The sequence below is a fragment of the Podarcis liolepis genome (assembly GCF_965112155.1).
Source record: "Podarcis liolepis genome assembly, chromosome: 4".
Lineage (NCBI taxonomy): Eukaryota > Metazoa > Chordata > Lepidosauria > Squamata > Lacertidae > Podarcis > Podarcis liolepis.
The window spans coordinates 86,955,810-86,977,494 of record NC_139558.1 but is presented as its reverse complement, the minus strand read 5'-3'; the positions used below and the strand labels follow the sequence as shown (position 1 = coordinate 86,977,494).

Below are 21,685 nucleotides of genomic sequence, written 5' to 3'. Positions count from 1 at the left end.
GGCCAGGATAGTTTTTTGGCTCTGAATAGCAGTGACTTGTCTGACAAATCTATGTGTTGCCAGATGTGCACAAACATGCCCACTACCTTACCGAATTGTGCTTGCACTTTTTGTTTATCAGTATGTTCAATACATGAACAACTTTTGAGTGGCCTTGCTATGGCAGTAATAATAAAAATTGGAGGTTTTCAACCTTTTTGAATCCATGGCTCCCTTGACAATCTGCATTCTTTCTGTGGCACCCCTGTGGGACTCAGGAGCCCAGTTATGTCACCCCTTGCCTGCAGAGCTGGCAGCCCCTCACCCTTTTTCAAACACCCTCTTTTGTGGAGTGTTCCCTCAGCCTCCTCCCCTCTCTTTTGGGAGTCCTTTGGGCAGCTGCAGCTGCCGCCCCTGGTCTCTGAGCTGCACCCCCCTACACCAAAGAGAGCTGTCTCCTCACACTGCCCCACAGGGGCCTGGGAAGCACCCCCTGGCCAGTCCTAGAGGCACCACTTGCCTGGGGAATTTGTAGCCAGGGCTGCTGCAACAAACAGCCATGCAAGCGTTTGGGAGGCAGAGACTCAAGAATGCATCAGAGGAAGGAGGGAAGGAAAGAGGGACAGAGGCTAGTGTTTACCGCGGCACCCCTGACCACCATTCAGGCACCCCGTGTTGCCACGGCATACTGTCTGAAAACCAATGATATAAATAAATGTGCTTGTCTGCAAACCACTACAAACTAAAATGGTTATCTAAAGCACAAAAAAAGTTCAAGAACCATGCTGTCTTGTTTCCATTCCTGTGGGGCTTATCTAAAATGTGTGCCCAAAATGGCTAAAAATCACAAATGTACTAAATGGAACAGAGGACTGTGGGTTGCAGCAGCATTACTATTGGCCCAAAAGCATTTGGTGAAAGAAAGCTTAAGCTGATTGGGCAAAAGGAAAAAAAAGGTGTGTGTGTATGTAGAGAATGGAGGCAAGGAAATGAAACTTAGTTTGTGTCTGTGTACACTGGTGTCATCTTTTCCTGGCCTTCTCCTCAGGCGGGTTGCCTGTGATGCAACAGGCATGCACATGTTCCAGAGAATGACAACTGGCTCATTAGAGCAGTCTGATATCTAATCCCAAGTGCATTTCTCTGCTGTTTGTGTTCCTGGAATTCTGAGTAAGCAGATTTGAGGAAGTGGAAATGAAGCAGGTAGCAAAAACACACTTTAAAGGCGGGTTGGGAGGAAGCAACATTTATGCATGAGTTAGCTTGCCTTGTTGGTAGCAGATTCATTGTAATTGGGCAGTTGCATAACAACAAAACATTACTAATATTTAGGTGAAATGTGACTAGCCTCCCCACCGCCAGTGAAAATAGTTAGGTTTTTGTGTCATCCAAAATAATACTGTTCTTTTTTGATCTATAAACAGTTACTTGCCCCCCCTTTCATGGTTAAATTTATATTTGGAAAAATCTTTTTATATAAGAATGCTAATTATACTCCCTATTACCATTGGAAGCATGGAAACATGTCAAAGATGGTCATCCCTCAGCTGACTGCATTCAGAATTGATGTTGTCTCCTGTAGTCCCCGTCCTTGTGTAGCCCTCTAGTTTTAGCTGACTCCCCTGACAATTTTTGTCCTTACGCCAAAGCAGCTGGAACCTGTATTGTTTGACAGCAGACCAACATGTTATGGTGGAGGTCCGAAGAGCCACTTTAGACATGCCCCTCTTGCAGACTTTCCGGTGAGGTTGTTTCTGGCCTTTAAACAGCAGACCCTCCCATACCATACCACAAATTTGTATTACAAGATGCTCCTGTTTCAAAAATAGTTCATTATATGCCATGGGAACCTGCTGTTGGTGGAGCACTCAAGCCAAATGCCTGTTGGGTAAGTTGAACTATGCAGTTTTTTTAGATGCTAGCCCATGCCTCCAATGATTGGGGCTATTCTTTGTGAAGAACAAATCATCTGATACTCCTTTTGTGCGGCCTCATGTTTTGGTGCTTTCTTTTCCAGTTACTTGTAACCTTGAGTATTGCAATAGCATGTTTTCTAAATTCCTCGTTCTGTTTTGTCTCAGTCACATTGATCAGACAACAACATGGCAGGATCCAAGGAAGGCCCTCCTTTCTCAGATGAATGTTACAGCTCCCACAAGTCCTCCAGTGCAACAGAGCATCATGAATTCAGCAACTGGTAAGGAGAAATCAACAAAATCTTCAATGAAGTTGCATCAAGCAGTTTAGTATTTCACAGTGAAAAGTTATGCATTGCTGAAGTGCAGTCTGTCATTACTACATATGCTTCAGTTCCTAAATAGTTTATGTCCCATATAATTGCTATATACTGGTGCTTCCACCGAGGAGGTAGAACACCCAATTAAAAATAATACAGATTTGTATAATTAACAAGGGACCCACTGTACTTCCAAGATAGAGAAGTGAGATGAAACTGTTTCTTTTGAAATATTAAAGTCTGCTTTTAAACAGTATCAAAGTTCATATGCTGCTCGAGTTACTACATGTTAGTCAACATAACCCCTTCTCTTGTTTTTCTCTCTCGTCCTCTTAAATCTCTCCTGCCTTTTTCTGCTTTCATTTTTATTACAATCGTGATGTATTTCTCTCCTATCTGGTGTGATTTCATGGTGTTTTTCCTAACATTTGGCTCATGCAAAACCTTTTGAAAAAGTCAACACTGCTTTGTTCGATCCCTTTTTTGGGAAGTGGCTCAGTAACTGCACAACCCATTCTTGCCTATGACAGTCGATCTCTCATTCGAAAAAAGCCAGTGGTCCTCCTCTACAGGCATTACTTTAAAACATGGCACTAATTAAAATGCTAGGTCTGGCTCCCTCCTGTTGCAGTTTCTGTCACTTTCCAATTCATGGAGGTTGACTGAAGTGGGGAACCAGCTCTAAACTCTTGAGACATGTGCCATGCAGCTACAGGCCCTTAACCTATGCTAGTCCTTCAGCTGTCTGAATGCCAGATGGGGAACAGTTGTGGTGATTGTACATAGGTGCAGTGTTAAGATGAGTTCCCTGTTCCATGCTGATTCTTTGTTGGAAAGACAGAGCAAAGCAACTTTCCTTGCCATTGCTTTTCTTATTGTATACCCACTTCTTGCTTTATCTAAACTAGGGGTGGGAAACCAATTGGCCTCTAGATGTTGTTGGACTCCACTTCCCATCAGACTCACTGAGTAAGCCAATAGACAGAAACAATGAGAGTTGTAGTCCAACGATATTTGGAGGGCCTTAGGTTCTCCATCCCTAGTCCAAACAAGCTCTCAGGGGTACTGTAGCTCTGAATTCTGTGCTAGCTATTTTGTATATTATTGAGTTACACAACTGCATTTTTAAAACTTGAACACCTGGCTTCTCGGATGTGAAATTGTATGGCTTTAATAAAGATTACAGATGGATCACATAACATTGGATGGTGACTTTTAAGAGCTCAGATTATGCAGGAATTGTCACTTTCTGCAGCTTTAGTTTTTGTAGTTTATCAAAAGTAATGATGGTGGTTGCAACTTTTCATGTGATGATTGAAGTGGGAAGTTGGGCATGGATGAGAGAGAAACTGGAAATTTTGGGGGGAGGCCTACTGCAATGACACATTTGGTACTGTGTTTGATTGTGTTGTGGGAGGGGAGGCACACTTGCAGCCACAACAAAAGATCAAATTGAGAATCAGTCAATTACTCTATCCACCGAAAGGTGGGGGGGGGGCAAAGTTATGATTTTTCTTCCCTTTCAAAGTCCTCAGTTGGGAAGTGGTGGTGCTTCTGAAAGGCTGCATGGTAGTCTTGATTCAGTGTGTGTGTGTGTGTGTGTGTGTGTGTGTGTACAGTAATGCATATTGCTAATTCCTTTGGTTAATAATGATAGCTACTAAGTGGTTTGCCTGGAGTGAGATACTTATAAGTATCAAAGAACATGGAAAGAGCATGACGCATGGGTATTGGGGTGAATGGAAGGGGACAGGAGTCATAACAGTGTTAAACTACCCCAGATGTAGCTGCAGCCACAATGACAAAATGTGGTCCACTCATTTTGTGCAGTGTGATTCTGTGTCTCCACTTGCAACGAGCAGAATTTGTGCCAAAAATGGGCAATATTGCAGCAGCCAGTGATACGTCCTGCACTTGCAAACTCCTGTTGGTAGAGACCCACCATTGGGTCTAGTCTAGTAAAAGCTGGCATAAATATAGCTTGTTTTCAAATCTCGTGGCATACTTTCTGCTTTGCCTACGGCCCTACGCTATTTATGCAAGGGATTTATGCTGCTTTGAAAGTGGAACAGGAGCAAACTATGTTTCTGCTACATTTGTTTTCCTGTGCCTTCTTTTATTACACACCTATGCATTTTTTGAAGAAGGTGGGAGTTTTTACAATGTATGCACTGTGGAAATCCTGGTGGAGTGTCCAGGATAAAATACTGGATGTGTTCGAATTCATCCTTAGCAATGCAACTTATTAAGTAATCTTGGGTTGGCCATTATCTTTTAAAAATAAAAATAACGAGAAATCCTGATTGCTAAAATACTTCCTGTCCATGTACTTAGTGCTTTGCAGCATGAGCTAAAATAGGTCCTGGCCCTGGTGGCTTTCAGTCCAAGAGTTGACAGCTGAAAGAGAACAGGGGGGTATAAGAAAAGCCAACTGAATTAAACCAAGAGCTAATTTAGTTCCGAATTCTGTTCTCACAGTGTCTAACCAGATGCCCATGGAAAGCTAACAAGCAGTATATGAGTGTGATAGCCCGCTGCGTTTCATGATCCCCAGAGGCTGGTGTTCAGAGGCCTATGGGAGGCCCACAAGCAGGACATGACTGCAACATCATTTTTCTCACTTGCAGTTCCTAGCAGTTGGCTTTCAGAGGCATACTGCTTCCAATGATGGAAGTAGTAGTACAAAGCCATAGCATCATCATCAAACTTGATTACTTCACTGCAAACTCCTAATTCCGAATCCTTTTTAAAGCAAGTTAGAAAGCACTGGTCCCAGTGGAGTTCCTTGCAGAACCCCATTTCCTACAGCCTTCCAATTTGAGATGCCTACTGGATCCTCTCATCCAGATGTTTGTTGACAGTCTAGAACATGGGGGGGGGGGACAGGTACTTAGATTTTGTTGAAATTGGGTGAATGGAGGGTCAAGAACAGCTTCATGGACAATGTAGATTTTGAAGGGAAGTAGATGACACTAGAAAATCTGGGAGGGATTTCAGGGCATAAAAGGCAGCAATGGATAATAAGAGGAAAGAGAGAAGGGAACCTTCCTGCTGCTGAGGGAGGATAAGAACTGGAGGTGCAAAGATGGTGGGCATGGCGGTATCTGAGTTACTGTGAAATACAATTTTTACCCCCTTCCTTTTGAGTGTTGTGGAAAGGCAGCGTAATGAATTACTAATAAACTTTCCTCTTTAACGTACTCTTCAAATCTCTCCATATGTGCTATCTTGGGTGGTCCTTCCTAACTTAAGACTTCATTCTCTCTGCTCAGTGGATGAGCAACACTGAAAGCCTATTAGTTAACCCTCTTCACTTTCTACTTCATATGCATACATTTACATAATTAATGGGCGTATTTGGAATTTGCATTGGAGATAAGTGGAGCATGTTGTGCTTCTGTGATGTTTTGATGCTGAACATTAGCTCACTGCTCATTAAGATGGGACACTGAAGAAAAATAGAACATTGCTGTTTCCCGCCAATAAACGAATGCTTCTATGATTAACAGTCTACATAGTTATTTTAGTGTACAAAATGCATCACAGTTTCTAGTTCATCGATGCTCTTGTCAGTCCTGAAAGAAGTGGGTGATCACTGTTTCCATTCTATAGATAGTAACGGAGAAAGTATCTGGCAGGGCATCTTATCTAGTGAGTCTCTGACTGTGGTCTACTCAGCCCAAGTCCATCTTAGTATGGCCCATACTGGCCTGCACTGAGTCCAGGAGAAAATACAGGAGCCTCTAATTGCCTGCTACAGTGTCGTAACACTTTTTGCAACCCTCCTAATGACTCCACAAATTGCCAGCCAACTCACATTCTTTAAAAATGAAGTGCAACATATGGGGAATCATTTAGAAAAACTAAACAAGGACACAAAGGAAGCCAAAAGTAGATCCTAAACGCTTCTGGAATATTGAATGTTCAGCTGCTCCTAAAAGGCGATAAAGGAGAAACAAAGACAGAAATAGTTGCTTTATACATACAAACTATGAGGATTTTGGGCCCAGAGACTAGTCTCCTGCATGTGTATTTACCACCACCTGCGTTACATCTTGGGAATAGGGCAAATTTTGAGCAAATAAAAAATAGGGTGAACTCTGGGGTAGTTTGAGATTTTTCACTCCAGATGCGCGAAACGAATGTGTTACTATAACACAGCATCTTTCTCTGTCCCCCACACCTCCAGAGCTACTAGAGACTGAAACTATTAGTTTCATGTGTGCTGTGTGCTGTGTAAATCATTTTTGGGGGTTCTTAATAAAAATTGGCTAACTTTTTCAGTAGGGGCAAAGCAGAGCCTACTATGAATTGCTTCCTTCTGTGTTACAGGCCCGCTCCCTGATGGATGGGAACAAGCCATGACCCAGGATGGAGAAATTTACTACATAAACCATAAGAACAAGACCACATCTTGGCTAGATCCAAGGCTTGACCCACGCTTTGGTAAAAGTTCCTCTCACTTAAGACTCTTTTTTTTTTTGTTTCCCCTCCCTTAAGACACCTTTGTACTTAGGTAAATATAACATATATTTTTTCCTTTTTACTGGCTACCTGTAGCCAAAGACTTGGCTAAGTATTTCAGATTAATTTCTAAAATTCACCCCCACCTATCTCCGTACCTCATGTCTCTTTAACTGTCTTGTGCCTCTGCCCACTTCTGTTAACACATAACACTCCCGTCCCTAGGCAGTGGGATAGATTTCCCCCCAGTGTCCTCCTCTCATTGACACTTCCAGCCCACCACATTCGAGTTTTCTGCAGCCTCCTTCCCACCCCTTCCTCAGATTCTTGTATTGTAGGCTCCTTGAATAATATGTTGCATCTTTACAATGTTTGACATGCTTTACTTACGCTGACAATTGTTATAACGATTCTGTAAAGTTAGCCTAATGATGCCCATAGAGGGCTTAGGCTGCTTAGTTCAGGGAAACAATTTGACCCAGAATTATTCTAGTTCATGGCTTGGTCTTCAAGCTTCTATCTACACTAGCTTTATACACTAAAGGGATTAGAGACAGCTGATCTGCCTCATGAGTCCTCTTTCCACTCAGCTTTTCAGCCTTTACTTTTCCTTGAAGTAAATCCCCCTCAATTTCTTAGGACTTGATCTTCCAAGCACCTCTGATTCAGTCCCTTATGCTAATCAATGCATGCATTTGCTTTTCCATGGCTGATTTTCCACTCCTTACACAGCAACAACATTGCAAGCACGTGACTGTCCCTTCTTCTCAGCAAGTAGGACTGTTGTGAACATTCTGTGATGTCACAATGCCTCAGCCAATGGTTGGCATCCAAGGTTAGATTACAGGTGACAACCGCTTTAATGCCAAGGTTCAGGATTTTATAGGATCTTTGTCTTAAGGGTTGCCCGTTTTTGTTGCACTCATGGGTTTACTTGGCAGTAGAAGTACTTGCCATCCAATTGTCCGCATTAATATAAAATCGTCATTATTTTTTCTTTGCTATGCCAGCAAGACTTGTTTTATAACTTGCATTGTTATAAACCTTGCACTATAGTTTGCTGTAATGATCAATGGGAGAACCCCTCAGCAGATACATAATGCATAAAGCTTTGGAAACTTGTTTATAGCAAAGAACTGGGTGCACTGTAGTGTTTGTTCCAAATCTAGCAACACACGAGTGTTGTCTCTTCTTATCTGTTGGCATGGTTGAGAGATCCAGGCATGCCCTTTTACAAAGCTGAACAGCTGTGAAGGATGCTGAAATACTTGGTGAATAAGGGATTCTTCGCCTGGGGCTGGGGAGTGGAAGGGAGTGCGTGGGTAACAGGGCAGCAAACCATGTTTGCAACCATGCTTTTTGGCGATCAATTTTATGTAGGCCATTTAGAGAGCTGCCATATTTGAAAAAGTAAAAGCCATGACACCCCAAAAGTTGTTGATCTTTTTCTTACAAAAACATGATTTTTTGATTGACCTGCCTAAGATCCAGGGCCAAGCGCCACCTTTTGGATACCCCCCCCCCATGTCAATTCCTTTAGAATTCGTCTGTGTGGTCCTTTTGGTTTCATTTTCTGTCTTCCTGTAGCTTATTGGGAAATCAGAACTTGAAACCAGCTTCCTGAAGGAGCGGTTTCTAATGACTTGAAAGTAAACTTTTTAGTGTCACACACAGAAAAATCTTGTGCGTGTTTACTCAGGAGAAAGCCCTACTGTGTCCAGTGGGGTTTACTCACTAGTAAGTATTTAGGATTGCAGTTTTGAAATTGGTTGGAATTCACATAAACAATATTTCCACCCCCCCAAGAAAGCTAAAAATTGGCATGTTGTGTTTAAAAACAATTGTTTTGGCCTTAATGGAAACTTCTCCACAAAATATTATATAGGCTTTACCGAGGCTTATTTGGGTACCTGTTTATTAATTTCTTTTGTTTAGTAAGGATATAATAATATTGGATAAGAGAAAATAATGTTAAATATGCATGCACAGGGCCACTAATATGGGATAGACAGCTATGGCCAGGGAATGCTCTGAAGGCTTGTGGTGACGCCACATTGTTAAACTTGAGCATTGGTACTTAAAAGGGATATTGGAATCTTAGGGAAGCTGTTGGGTATTTCTGTAAAGGAAAGCAGGATATGTGAAGTTAAGATACTCTTTAAAAATGCAGTAACTCTGCTGGCTGGTTCTTTATTTTAGAATGTTATACCCGTACATGCGTCCTTATAAAGAACCACACAACAGACGTGATACTGGCAAGAAAGCAGATACTTGTGGCTTCTGAAGTTTTGTCTTGGCCTTAGTGCAGTGAAATGAAAATAATGTGCAGATCACTGAGTAGGTCAGGCTGAAGGTGTACAAAAGGCTTTGAAGCTTCACAGGGCTTTTGACCTATCAACAGCTGTGGGCCTCTTCAGGGAGGTGCATTAACTTCACAAGTGCACACTGCTGGAAGACTCGACAGCTCTTGTTTTTCCCGTATTAGATCTCACTACTCGTATTTGTGTGTTAATGTTTTACAGCAAAATCCTAGCCATGCCTGCGCAGTGGTAAGTCCCATTGAATTCAGTGGGGCTTGCTCCCAGGTAAGTAGGGTTAGAATTGCACCTTTCAGTGCTAAATAAGCCTCCTGACTCTTCACGATACAGTTAACTAAAGCAAAAAGTTTAACAGCCCTATTTTGTTTGTGGAGAGGAAGAAGGCTGAGGACTGCAAAAGATCAGGGAGCTCAAGAGTTAGTGAGACACCATACTAGTGCCCTGCCCTGTTTGTTTGTTTGTTTGTTTGTTTGTTTGTTTGTTTGTTTGTTTGTTTCCTGTCCTTCATCTTTAGATCTTGGGTCAGTTCAGTATGAGAAGCATTCTGACACCAGACTGCCAAAACACCTAGTAAATTTGAGGTGCTATGGAACTTAAGAAAAAGTGATGAACCACAATGGAATAGTGCAATGTGTTCTAAGGAGTTCTCTTGTTCAGAGTTCCAGCTAGGATAAAGCAGCAACATTGCAGTGATGTCTAAGAACTTAGGGGAAGAGGACCATTCAGCAGCAGGGAAGGAAGAAGAGATGTCTTTCTCCTTTCCCACGCACCCAAAGCCTTTCTGCTCTGTTCTAGATAGTTCAGTCCTACTGGAGGTCAAGTGCAGGATTGCCTGGCAGCCTCAGCCTAACCGCTTTACTGCCAGATAGAAGAAATGGGGAGAACAAGAAAGGTAAAAGGGTGCCTCCACTCCTGAAACGACATTGTATAGTATGGGGAAAGAGTTTCAAAAACATCATGGTATGCATTTTTCTGTCCACCACCCCTGCTGGAAATCTTAAACCATTGATGGCTCGTGCTACATGACCTTCATTTCTCTCTTTAAATAAGCGGATACCCTTGAGAAATCACATACCCAAGCATCAAACTCTCCAGAAATGCTGTGATTTCACTGGGTGGCTGTATAGGAGGAGCTGTAATCTGATTGGTATAACTGTACCTGTGGTTGTTTGGTGATGGTTTGTTAAGGTGTTTATGGAGGTGGAATGAAGATAGTGGTCAGAAAACCATTTTTTGTTCCACCACTGCCATTGGCTTGTGTCACTTGGAAGGTCTTTGTAGGCCGGTTGAATAATTGCAGTTGCAGTGAAACTGGCTGTATGTCTTGAAGAGTGAATGTCAGCTAGGAATTAGAACTAACTTGTCAAGTTTTAGGCAGCTTTGTATGTTGCAAAAGCTTTCATAGCTATACAATTTCAAAAGCAGGGTGCTTGCTCACAGATGCAGTAAAGCTTTCTTTGTACTGTAACAGATTTGTTCCCCTTTTATTATATTCACGAATGACAACATTTGTGCTTCAGGGTATTACACCAGACATAGGAAAACTTGGCCTTCCAGATGTTTTGGGACTACAACTCCCATCATCCCTAGCTAACGGGACCAGTGGTCAGGGATGATGGGAGTTGTAGTCCCAAAACATCTGGAGGGCCGAGTTTGCCTATGCCTGTATTACACTCTGAAACACCCCAGATCACTTCCCTGCAGAAAGTATACCTTACTAGATACACTGAGTTAAAAGCCTGATTTTTTTTATTCAAAAGATGAACCTGAGGCAAAAAAAAAAAAAAATTGTCCTAAGGTCAAGCACTAAAATAGCTAGCTCCAAAGTGGAATAATTTATTGTGTGAACTGAAAATGTAGACTAGCATGGACACTTTCCATACCATGAAAATATTACCAGCCATTACTTCTGGGAAGTTTGGAGCACTTAACCGTAAATGATCTTGTTTAGTGCCTGGATGTGTATATAAAGCCAAACGGAAACTCGTAATTTCACAATTACTCCTCTTAATGGATTTATATCTTTAGTGGGCTTTGTAACAGAGCAACTGTTAACAGTGCGCCTATGTAGTAAAATGTTCTGTTTAGTGGCAAGCAGATAGGCTTTAACTGTATTAGTAACCAATTAAAATTCATAGTTGTTCAAGAAATAGATGAATCAAAAGATGGGGAACTTGATATGAATTGGCCCCTTTCCCTGTGATTTGATTTAAATAGCCTTGTAATTTTAAATTGGTCCACCCTGTGTGGCTCAGCAGTGACCTGAAAGGCAGTAGAAGAGGAACCAACTGTTAGGTTGAAAAACTTTCCTTGCCTGGATACCTGGAAGAAATGATGACCAAGCAGGTTGCTATTTAGGCACACTGAATGGCTACTTGCCCATCACTACACTGAGTGCTGGCAGCTCAAAATATTTTTTGGTGATCATACCAAAATGATTTTAGAGCTGCAGCTCTTAGAACTGTGTTACTGTGAGAACCAAACCATGTTTGGTAGGGTCGAGGCAACCTCTGCTTCTCCCAGGAAAGAGTGATCTGCAAAGTGTCATGTCAGGGCCATGTGTTGATGATCTGAGAAGGAAAGGGTTGGGGGGGGTTATTTCGTTTTTTGCTCCTTTCCCCCATGCATTGATCTCTTTCTCTCCCCCTCCCCCCCCCCCCACTTTTACTTGCAAGAGTTGTTAAAGGCTATCTGGAATAAGGAGCTAGAGCAAAGGTCACAAGCTGGAAAAAACACACTCAATCTGCTGTGAATAGTGGTGTCTCCTCACTCCGAGCAATGCAACTACTTGTCTTAAGCATTCCATCCTTTCCTAAGATGTGAAGTGCTGCATCAGTTAAACTCAAAAGCTTCAATATCCAAAAAAGAGAGGCATACAGCTGTTTTATTTTTTTCACTGCATAGTTTCCCTTTTTGGGCCCAGTGTGTATGCATAGTGCAGACAGACTTGAGTACACGCCAGAAGATTTTTTTTTTTTTAAAAAAAAATTATTCTGTGGTTGAACTTTTAATCTGTTCCAGGCCTTTTCAGTTAAAGAGCTCGGCTGAAGGGGGAAGGGGAAAGAGAAGCACAAGCATGTGGACTTCTTTGATTGAGGGCGATGGCAAATGGGAGACAGCCTGCTATTGAACAGAGAAAGGAGCCTTCCTCGAAACGTTCTAAGTTCTACATGGTAGTGATGGCTGTGTTTCAGTTTTCAAATGTCTGTGCCAAGGGAATTTGTTCTGCTCGCACCCTTCTCTCGCCTGACCTTTTCCCCTTCTGGCTCACAGTGCATATGAAAATCCAAAATTAGTGGTTTGAATCTTAACTTTCCTTCCCACAAATCAAACAGAATCAATTTTCACAGATCAGGATCTCCCCATGATAATCCCACCCACCCGTACAAAAAAATAATAATCTGCTGCTGGTGATTGGGAGACGCTCGGATGATGTGAGCTATGGTATGGAATTCTGCAGATGTAACTGTAGAATAGATGTCCAGTACAAAACCCGCTGCAATGAACAACTGTGTGTTGGTTCATCTGTTGTTCTTTCCAGTTCAGAGCATGCAGATGAATTGCTTTGTAAACTGAGCACCATGTTTAAGTTGAGGGGAATGTGGGTTTTCCATCTGAGGTACCAAAATGCCCTGTTTCACACTCCTCCTCCCTTTTAAGAAATGTGTACAGTGTTACCTTGGGTTACAGACGCTTCAGGTTACAGACGACTCCGCTAACCCAGAAATAGTACCTTGGGTTAAGAACTTTGCTTCAGGATGAGAACAGAAATCACGCAGCAGCGGCACGGTGGCAGCTGGAGGCCCCATAAGCTAAAGATTAAGAATGGACCTCCGGAACGAATTAAGTTCTTAATCCGAGGTACCACTGTATTTAGCAACTCTAGGTTAAAAGTAGATTTTTTTTAAAAAAACAAACTCACTCAGTGATTTAGGAGACTTCAAAATGCTTTGTTCACAAGAATAGATGGACTCTCATTGCAGTCTGATTTCCACTGCAAACACTGAAAAAAAGCACCAAGGAGGAGAAATAAATGTAATTTCTGAGCAAAACTCAGAAATTAACCCTCCTCCACAGGAAGCTTCTATTACTACATAAGATGTAGAACTTAAGAAAGAAAGAAAGAAAGAAAGAAAGAAAGAAAGAAAGAAAGAAAGAAAGAAAGAAAGAAACCAAGTAGCATGTGCCCAATTGTTCAGGCATTTTGGAACAAAAGAAATCAAACACATTGAGACTCGGCCACCAAGGAATTCCCCTTCCTTGCCAACTTGTGGGATCATGAAGTGGTCCTCATTTCCCTGTATTGTTCTCACTGGAATACAAGCACTGGTAATTAAATGAAGCATCTTGTTTACACATTCCAGCTTCTTTTTGATTCAGCTGTTCACCCTTTCAGGTGGGTAGGTGGGTAGTCTTACGTAAACCGTTCAAAATTTAGTGACCTTCTTTATAAATTCTTGACACATTGGCTGGAGAAAGATGCAACCTGTCTGGGTACTTCCTCTCCATTTTACAGTATATGTGGTTTTTATAGGAAGCCTCTCCCAAGTGAAGTAGCAGCAGACGTGAGCCTCTTGAAGTATAACTAGGTAGGGTGAATGAGAGGTAACACTTGCTCAATTCTCATGACAATTTGAGGGCCCAGAAGGTGAGTGGAGCAAGACCAGGCCTCTCATTACCAGAAAAGCACAACTGCCAGTTCCTTTCGTCTTGAATCCCATCCTGCTCCTATAATGCTTGAAGGAAGGAATTATGCTTATGGTACGTGCACAATGTCAGGGACTAGGATACATGGGCATGAGTTGTACCTGCATGATCAGCCTGTCGCTATCTCAAAACATCATTGGAGTCGAATCTAACCATAGGGAAGTGGCAAGCATGCGTGTTTGGCAGCATGTGACTAGGGCCACGTACTCAGAACAGGAAAACACCCCTCGTCTTTCAACAGGAGCACTTCACATTTGGAGAACTGTACCTCTAAAGTACAGTCGTACCTTCGTTGTCAAACGCCTTCGTACTCGTCTATTTTGGCTCCTGAACTCCACAAACCTGGAAGTGAGTGTTTCGGTTTGCGAACGTTCTTTGGAAGCTGATCGTCCGCCGCTGCTTCCGATTGAGTGCAGGAAGCTCCTGCAGCCAATCGGAACCTGTGCCCTGGTTTTCGGAAGTCGAACGGACTTCTGGAATGGATTCCATTTGACAACCAAGGTACGACTGCACTGCTGGTGGTTCAAAGGATTCAAGAGGGAGTTGACAGTTAGAAAATTGGTGCTTTCAAGTTCCCAAAAGTAAGAAGTAGCTCTGTGTCACATGATATAATCCTAATCCCAGCTGGGCAGCTGTGTGTGTGTGTGTGTGTGTGTGTGTGTGTGTGTGTGTGAATGGTGTAGCTGCATCTTGGTCCTGCCACTCACATCAGCTGGTGTGAAAAGTGAGCGAAGCAAAACCCTACTTGGTTGCACCAAAGCCTGGCATTCAGGTATGGATTGGGCTCAATGTTGTCAAATTATGCCAGTGCGGCTGGCTCTGGATCCAGGGCCAGATCAGCCCCTCCCTGCCTTCCAAATGCCTTGTTCAAGAGCTTTTGGCAGGTGATGGAAATCATTGCTTCTTCCAGAGTAGAGATGCTAGCATTACTCTATGGACCAAGGTTTGGGGCTGGACAGAGGGAGACTTCCACCCATCCAAGCTACTTCCTACCACAGTGCAAAGGATTGAACAGTTGCATTGGGTCAGGCTTGCCCTCAAAAGCAAAAATGTTGTTTAAGGTATTGTTTAAACGTAATGAATGCACAAAGGCACTTGCAAACTTCAGCCCCAGAAATACTATACAAAAGAGTTCCCCTCCATTTTAATTGCTCTTGGTGCCATGCACAGTTCATATGTGAGGATGAAAACAAAGTTAATGGAAGGTTATAGTATACTTGTAATGCAAAATATAAATTGCAGATTTGCCAGTTGAAGTTTGTGTACTATGCTGACACTTCAAAGTTAAACAGCTTAGTCATAACTTCTATTATTCTTCCTTTGTGGAGAATACAAGGGGACCAGTTCTTACTTGATTTATACAAACAGTGGGAGCCTTATGTAAAAGAAGCAAAAATGCCAGGGTCCTGCCTACGATTGCTCCATATTTTTGAAAGGAGCAAATGCAGCCTGCATTAATGCAAGATATTGCTGAATTTTGCATTGCAGAGAATATTAATAGTCTTAAATATGGTGATCTTCTGACAAAGGGTGGTACAGAAATTGAATAAATAAAATAAAAGTTTGCATTCCCTTTGTCCCACTCTCTGTAAAGATAACCAATCAATACGACCAAGAACGACACAGTCCTTGCTCTTGAGATAGAAAGGGGTGGGGTATTCCTAGTATCTTGATTCCTACTGATTATAGAATATTCTTAAAACTTCATCCAAGTTGCAGACGTAGAGTAGAAAAACTGAAGAGACTGTATTCTGTCCTAAAATGCTAACTTACTAAAGTGTGATCGTTAAGAAAAACAATGTAGCTAAATGGTATGTGCTATAAAATGCTGCTCCCCTCATTCCTTGCTCCAAATCCCTCTTTCCTCCTAAATCCCTCTCTTTCCTCTTTGAAATAAAGACATTTTTGTTCCTCGTCTGCCTGTGAGGTCTTTGTTACTTGCCCCATTTGTGGGTGTTGACCCTCATAGTTAAATACTTCCTTGATACCCATGAAAGTAAGGAACAGGAAGCTGGTTAAATCCTAGCTCTAGCAGATAAAGGAAGTCATTTTGCCTCCCTCCCCACCTTCTCCGTCTGGGCAGACTTTAAAAATAAGCTAACTATTTAAAGATCATTAGATGTCTTTCTCGAACCTCCAAAGTGGAGTTGAAGGTACGTAAAAACTTTGCATGCAGGAAATCAGTTTTTAATAGGGACGCGGGTGGTGCTGTGGGTTAAACCACAGAGCCTAGGGCTTGCCGATCAGGGTGAGCTCCCGTTGCTCGGTCCCTGCTCCTGCCAACCTAGCAGTTCAAAAGTCAACGTGCAAGTAGATAAATAGCTATCACTCCGGTGGGAAGGTAAACGGCGTTGGCGTGCCCTGCTCTGGTTCGCCAGAAGCGGCTTAGTCATGCTGGCCACATGAGCTGTACGCCGGCTTCCTCGACCAGTAAAACAAGATGAGCACCGCAACCCCAGAGTCGTCCACGACTGGACCTAACGGTGAGGGGTCCCTTTACCTTTATGAAGGTTGCACAGCTAAGCCTTTATTTGTATGGGCTTTGCTGTGCAACATTTCTTCCTTTGATTGCTCATCGATGATCTCCCCGCCCCAATAAAAAGTGTTGCTTGCCAAGTATAGGATGTTTAATAGCACAAACAAATGTTTTTTTCCAAAGCTGGACCCCTGCTAAGCTATTTAATAGCCCTGGCTACCTGTATAATAATCCATAACACAATGAAGACATTTTTAATTTTTCTTGATGTGCTCCATTTGCAGACTGAACCCTGGTAGTTTTCAGATAAGCCTGGATATATTCATTCAGTGTTTTTTTTTTCTTTTTTAAGCAACGTGTCCCTTCTGCACTGCGAAGGTATTGGGGGCATTGCCTTTTTTCATAAAATCATGGCAGCCCCCTCCTTCCATTTTATGAATTACAGTGGCAGGGCCAAGAAGTACCCGTGTGACTCCAGCCCCCCACTCTCACCCTGTTGCTTTTTATTTTGCCTCCTGTAGGAGATCTTTCCTGGAGGAATTGCGTTCTTAAATGCTAATCATTTGAGCGTCTTGGAACTGGCTGAGAATATGTTCAAGGAATTGAAAGTGTTTGGTTATTTTTTGCCACATGCCTATAAATAGCCTGGGTTTGATCTACAGCCCAGTGGAGCTGGCCGATGGCTGTCTATTTACAACCGAAATGGAAACTGGCACAATTTCTACATGAGCCTATATTTATCGTCAAATGTATTTTGTTTCTATGACCTAGGAGCAGCCCAGTTGGCTAAAACGTGTAATCGGAATAGCAGCCTTGCTGCCCAAGTGCTTGGTTAGTTTAAACTGACTTTGAGAGCTCTTGATGTAAACCAAATTGTGAAGTGAGCCTCCCTAGGGAGGAACTGTCATCTCGGCGTCCTGCTTTCTATCTTCCCGGCCGCCGCTGTTCTGAATTCAGTTTGTTCTCCCCTTTTATTAGACTGTTCTGGTTGAAAATATATGGGAAGATGGTTGTTCTCAGCAATAGGGAGAGATTTGGATCACTAAATACTTAAAAGACATCAAAATTAAACTGTCTTATGACCATGATTTTAACAACTGCTTTTGATGCACACAAGGGAAGTTGGACATGCATATTGAGGCTTTTATTTATTTATTATTTTTAAAGAGCCCACTCTTTGTACAGTACGAGCAACTAGTTTTTAACTTCCCCCTCGTTTCAGAATTGGCTTTTCAAGCAGTGCAGGGCCTCCTGTTGTGGAATTCACTGTGAAGTTTGCTGGATTATCTAAATCCATGGTCTCTATCAGCTAAGAGAAGACTTCAGTTCTGTAATCCCTGGTTGGTAAAAGTTCTGGGTGTGGGTGCATCCCAAAACACAACCCAAGACAGAGTTGTTTTAGGATTTGTCCTTTTCTTCAGTATTCTGACATTCAAAAAGCATTTCTTTTCCTTTTCCTCTCTCTCTCTCTCTCTCTCTTTTAAACACATATTTGTATTTACAAACAGGAATTTATTTTGTGCTGTTGATTCCTAAGTTTTACATTTCGTCCTTTTCCATTTCCACTTCTGCTTGTGATTATAGCACACAGCAGTTGTGTATGATTTGCCCATGATTTAACGCAAAAGAAATGAAAAAGGGGGAAAGGTACGCAAGCATTCTAGTTACATACAATGTCTAGGTCTTCAGAACAGAGGCTCTCTGAGTTAATGCATACTAACAAGCGAGAGGCTGGTTTAAATTCAGATTATTTCATCTCAGAATCATCTTATATTTACCATTTGCCACCTATAATTGCAAATCTCCTTCCTTTTAAACTTCTGACATTAAATGTGATGAGAAAATGTACTACAATGCTCCATTCTGTTGAACACCTTCCTCGCAGTTTGGATTTAGAGCAACCATAAGGCTGATATTTTGGGGATGATGCCGTGAATGGTGCTTCAGTGTTTACTTCAATTATACATATTTGAGATATGAAAGTTAATCTAGAGTCTTAAGTGGCCTGCCAGTTTATTCAGAGAATGGACAGCATAAATAAAATAGAAAACAGCCCACAACACTTCTTCTGTAGTAGAATTAAATGTTTCAGTTTTTTAAACCATGTTTAGCATTTTATGTATGCTGCCCAGTGGTTATGGGGAGGCATAGGAATTTAATAAATACGGGTATATACTGGGTACTTGAAAAATCTCTGTGTATATAAAAACCCCACAATAAATGCGTACTGGAAAGTTATGGACCGAGATAGATCTCCTACAATATTTTTATCACCAAGAAAACCCTGGTTCCGCACTCTGAATAAACTGCACATAAATTGCTTGTGCAGTTTATAACTGGTACGCTTTCGGCAACAGCTGTTTTCAGTAGCACTGGAATTTAGAAAAGGGTAGAAATGACTAGATGGGTAAAAAGCCAAAATGAATGAATGAATAGGGGGACTGCAAATGTTGCTCTATCAGAGCTCACCACAGATGCTACATGAATGTATTCAACCACGGGCAGCAATGAGGGCTAGAGACTTTATAGATAAAGTAATGAAGCAAGCCTTGTCAAGCCTAATTGTCAGAATCTAGTAACAGGTAGGTAACCGTGTTGGTCTGCTGTAGTTGAAACAAAATTAAAAAAACTAACCAACTAAGTTTGTTATTGGTATGAGCTTTTGTGTGCATGCACACTTCTTCAGAATCTAAGCAGCCTCTAGAAATAAGCAACAAGCTTGAGCTGAGCCATATCTTTGCCTGTGGCGTCTGCCATTTTGAAATGAAATTTTGAAATGAAACTCGCCACTACTTATTTTATACCTTTATGCCAAAATTATCCATAAAGCCTGTTACACAGTCACATTTTGGGCCATGATAATGTGCAGTGGTATCTCGGTTTATGAACTTAATTTGTTCCAGAAGTCTGTTCTTAAACCAAAGCGTTCTTAGACCTAGGCCTCCCGCCACCGGTGCCCTTCCACTGTTCGGCTTCCATTCATCTTCCGAGGCAAAGTTCGCTAACCGGAACACCTACTTCTGGTTTTGTGGAGTTCATTTCCTGAATATTTAGTTAACAGGGCTGTTCGTAGTCCCGAGGTACCACTGTATGACTTTGGATGTCTACCTTAAATCCATTTGGAAACGCAAATGGATAGCTTTCTGAACTTCGGCTTTCAAGTTGCTTTTTAAAACGCCTGCCCTATTGCTTGCCTCCACAGCTATGAGCCAGAGAATCAGCCAAAGTGCTCCCGTGAAGCAGCCGCCCCCAATAGCCCCCCAAAGTCCGCCTGGTGGAGTTCTGGGGGGCAGCAACTCCAATCAACAGCAGCAGATGAGGCTACAGCAACTGCAGATGGAAAAAGAGAGGTTGCGGCTGAAACACCAAGAACTGCTTCGGCAGGTGAGGCCGCAGGTTAGACAAGCGCTTCCACTCTAACATAAATTGCTGCTTGTGCATGTGTGGGTGGCGCTGTGCTCATCCACTTGTAGTTCCAGCAAGCATCAATAGATTGGAGGAAGAAAGAGGTACCTTGTTTTTGTGTGGAAGGTAAGCATTCAGACCTATGCACCCTAAGGAATGTTTCCTCCACTAAACTGCCCAAGCAAAGTGACATTGCTGCAAGCAGACAGGACCACCACAGCTGTGAATGTATCTCAGGGTCAATTGCCTCTTCAGAATACGTCTGTTGCAAGGTGGGTTCCCCCCTTCCCACCTCTCCTGCAAGGCTTCCTAGCATTGGCGCTCCTTTCAGCACTTAAAACACTGCCACATGGACTGCAACCTGCTGGGATGCTTTGCAAAAGCTATTAATGCTCTGCATGGAAAAATTGTTCCTATCGAGTTCTCCAGCTTCACAGAGGACAGAGCCTGTAAAATGGAATTGGCCTTGTTGAGTTGAGGCCTCCCAACTCCTTTGTAGTTAAAATGCTCCCCACAGTGTCTATAAAAACAAAGCGGTCCATAAGGACATATGAACTGCAGTTGGGCTGTAGGGCTATTTAGTCCACTGCTTTGTTTCCATCAGGAACCAACCAAGTTCTTCTGAAAGTTCGCAGGCAAGGCATGAAGATAGTGGCCTTGTTAACAGTCCCTAGCATCCTTGTTTTTGGAGGTATAGTGCCTCTGTACATGGAGGTTTCCTTTAGCTCTCGTAGCTTATAGCCATTGATAGACACGTCTTCAGAGTTTGCCCCACTTTTTTGTAAAAAAAGAAGTCATCTATACCTGTTTCCATCATCACATCTTGTAGTGGTGAGTTAAGTATGAGTTGCTATTTGACAAAATCAGAACCATTCATGAGAACTCCAGGTTATGAACTCTGTCACTGGATTCATGATTTGGGCATCATGGATTTACTTCACAATAGCCATCTAAGAGCAACCACTTCATCCCCACTCCACCCCTGGCCTCCTAAGCAAATGTGAAATTTGTCACTAGCATTTTGCTAAACCTTGGCATTGGATAAAGATTCTTGATGTGAGTGTGCCAATGGTACACACGCATCCCATTATGTACAGCTTCGCTGTGATTTACGAGACAGAAGGGTGGGCTGGGAGAATTCATCCACATTAGGCAACGTGTATGTTGCAAGCTATTCTCAAGAGCCTAGCTTTCTTAAAAGCAAACTGGATTAAGTGATTGTTTTCACTTCAGTTTTAATTAGTTTTTAAAAGCTTTTAATGGTTTTTCCAATGTGGTTGTAGGCTGATTGCTGCTTTTGCTTTTCTTTTTTTAAAATAACCCTGGAGGCATGAACCCCAAAGAGACAATTAAGCTTACCTTCTAGAACTGTCGCTCTCAACCAGCGCTTCCTGTCCTAGATCTTTTGCTAATTATTGATTAGCTCCTTGCCTCAAACGTCTGGCATCACCTTTTGTGAAGGTTATGGGGCATCGCAGACATCCTAACCTCTTTAAACTTCTTTTCCCCTTTGGGTGATGGGTCCTGCTTCATGAAATATTTTCATGCTCTTGGGAGATCACTTCCTCAGGCTTTTGACTTCATCGCCTCTTGCTTTAACTGCCCTTATTCTGGAGTCTAACTCTCGCACTACATTCTGTACCGAAGAAATATTTGCAGGCACAACTACTTTGTGTAAACTGGATTATTGCAGAATGTGTGTCACTTCCTTAAAAACAAAACTTAAGATGACTTTTCTCTGGACAAGTTAAAAAGAAGGGTCTTTTCAGCTGAAATAGTCTAAGCTTTTCCTATAACTGCTTTGCTATTAATCCTCAAACAAATTCATATGCCGCCGTGCCAGCATGCTTTTAGATAAGGCTTCTAATTTTGGATTTCTTCTTCGGTAACTTCCTCTTGAGAAGTTGACTAACTTCAGGCCAGACCGTGTTCTCTACCTTCATGTCCCCTATCTGTTAAATGACATGTGTTCGTGTGCTCTGTAAGCACCCCTAAGCGTCTTGTTCCATTATGCAGCAGCTTTTGTCAGCTCTTAACTCCCTTACCCTTTTGTCATCTTTGGCTGTCTCAGGAACTAGCCTCGTCAGAATGCTAAGAGAG

General features: G+C 42.3%; 1 protein-coding gene across 8 annotated transcripts in view; it reads left to right on the top strand.

Moving 5' to 3' along the window:
* The window catches only part of YAP1 (Yes1 associated transcriptional regulator), an 80,857-nt gene that overhangs the window by 38,281 nt on the left and 20,891 nt on the right, over positions 1-21,685 (top strand). For 2 of the 8 annotated variants that reach the window (XM_083499738.1, XM_083499736.1), the window contains exons 3-5: positions 2,061-2,176; positions 6,548-6,661; positions 19,383-19,576. In XM_083499738.1, the coding sequence (XP_083355864.1) occupies positions 2,061-2,176; positions 6,548-6,661; positions 19,383-19,576 (424 nt within the window). The remainder of the gene's footprint in view (positions 1-2,060; positions 2,177-6,547; positions 6,662-19,382; positions 19,577-21,685) is intronic. The other 6 variants (XM_083499739.1, XM_083499737.1, XM_083499742.1 and 3 more) reach the window with 3 other exon arrangements.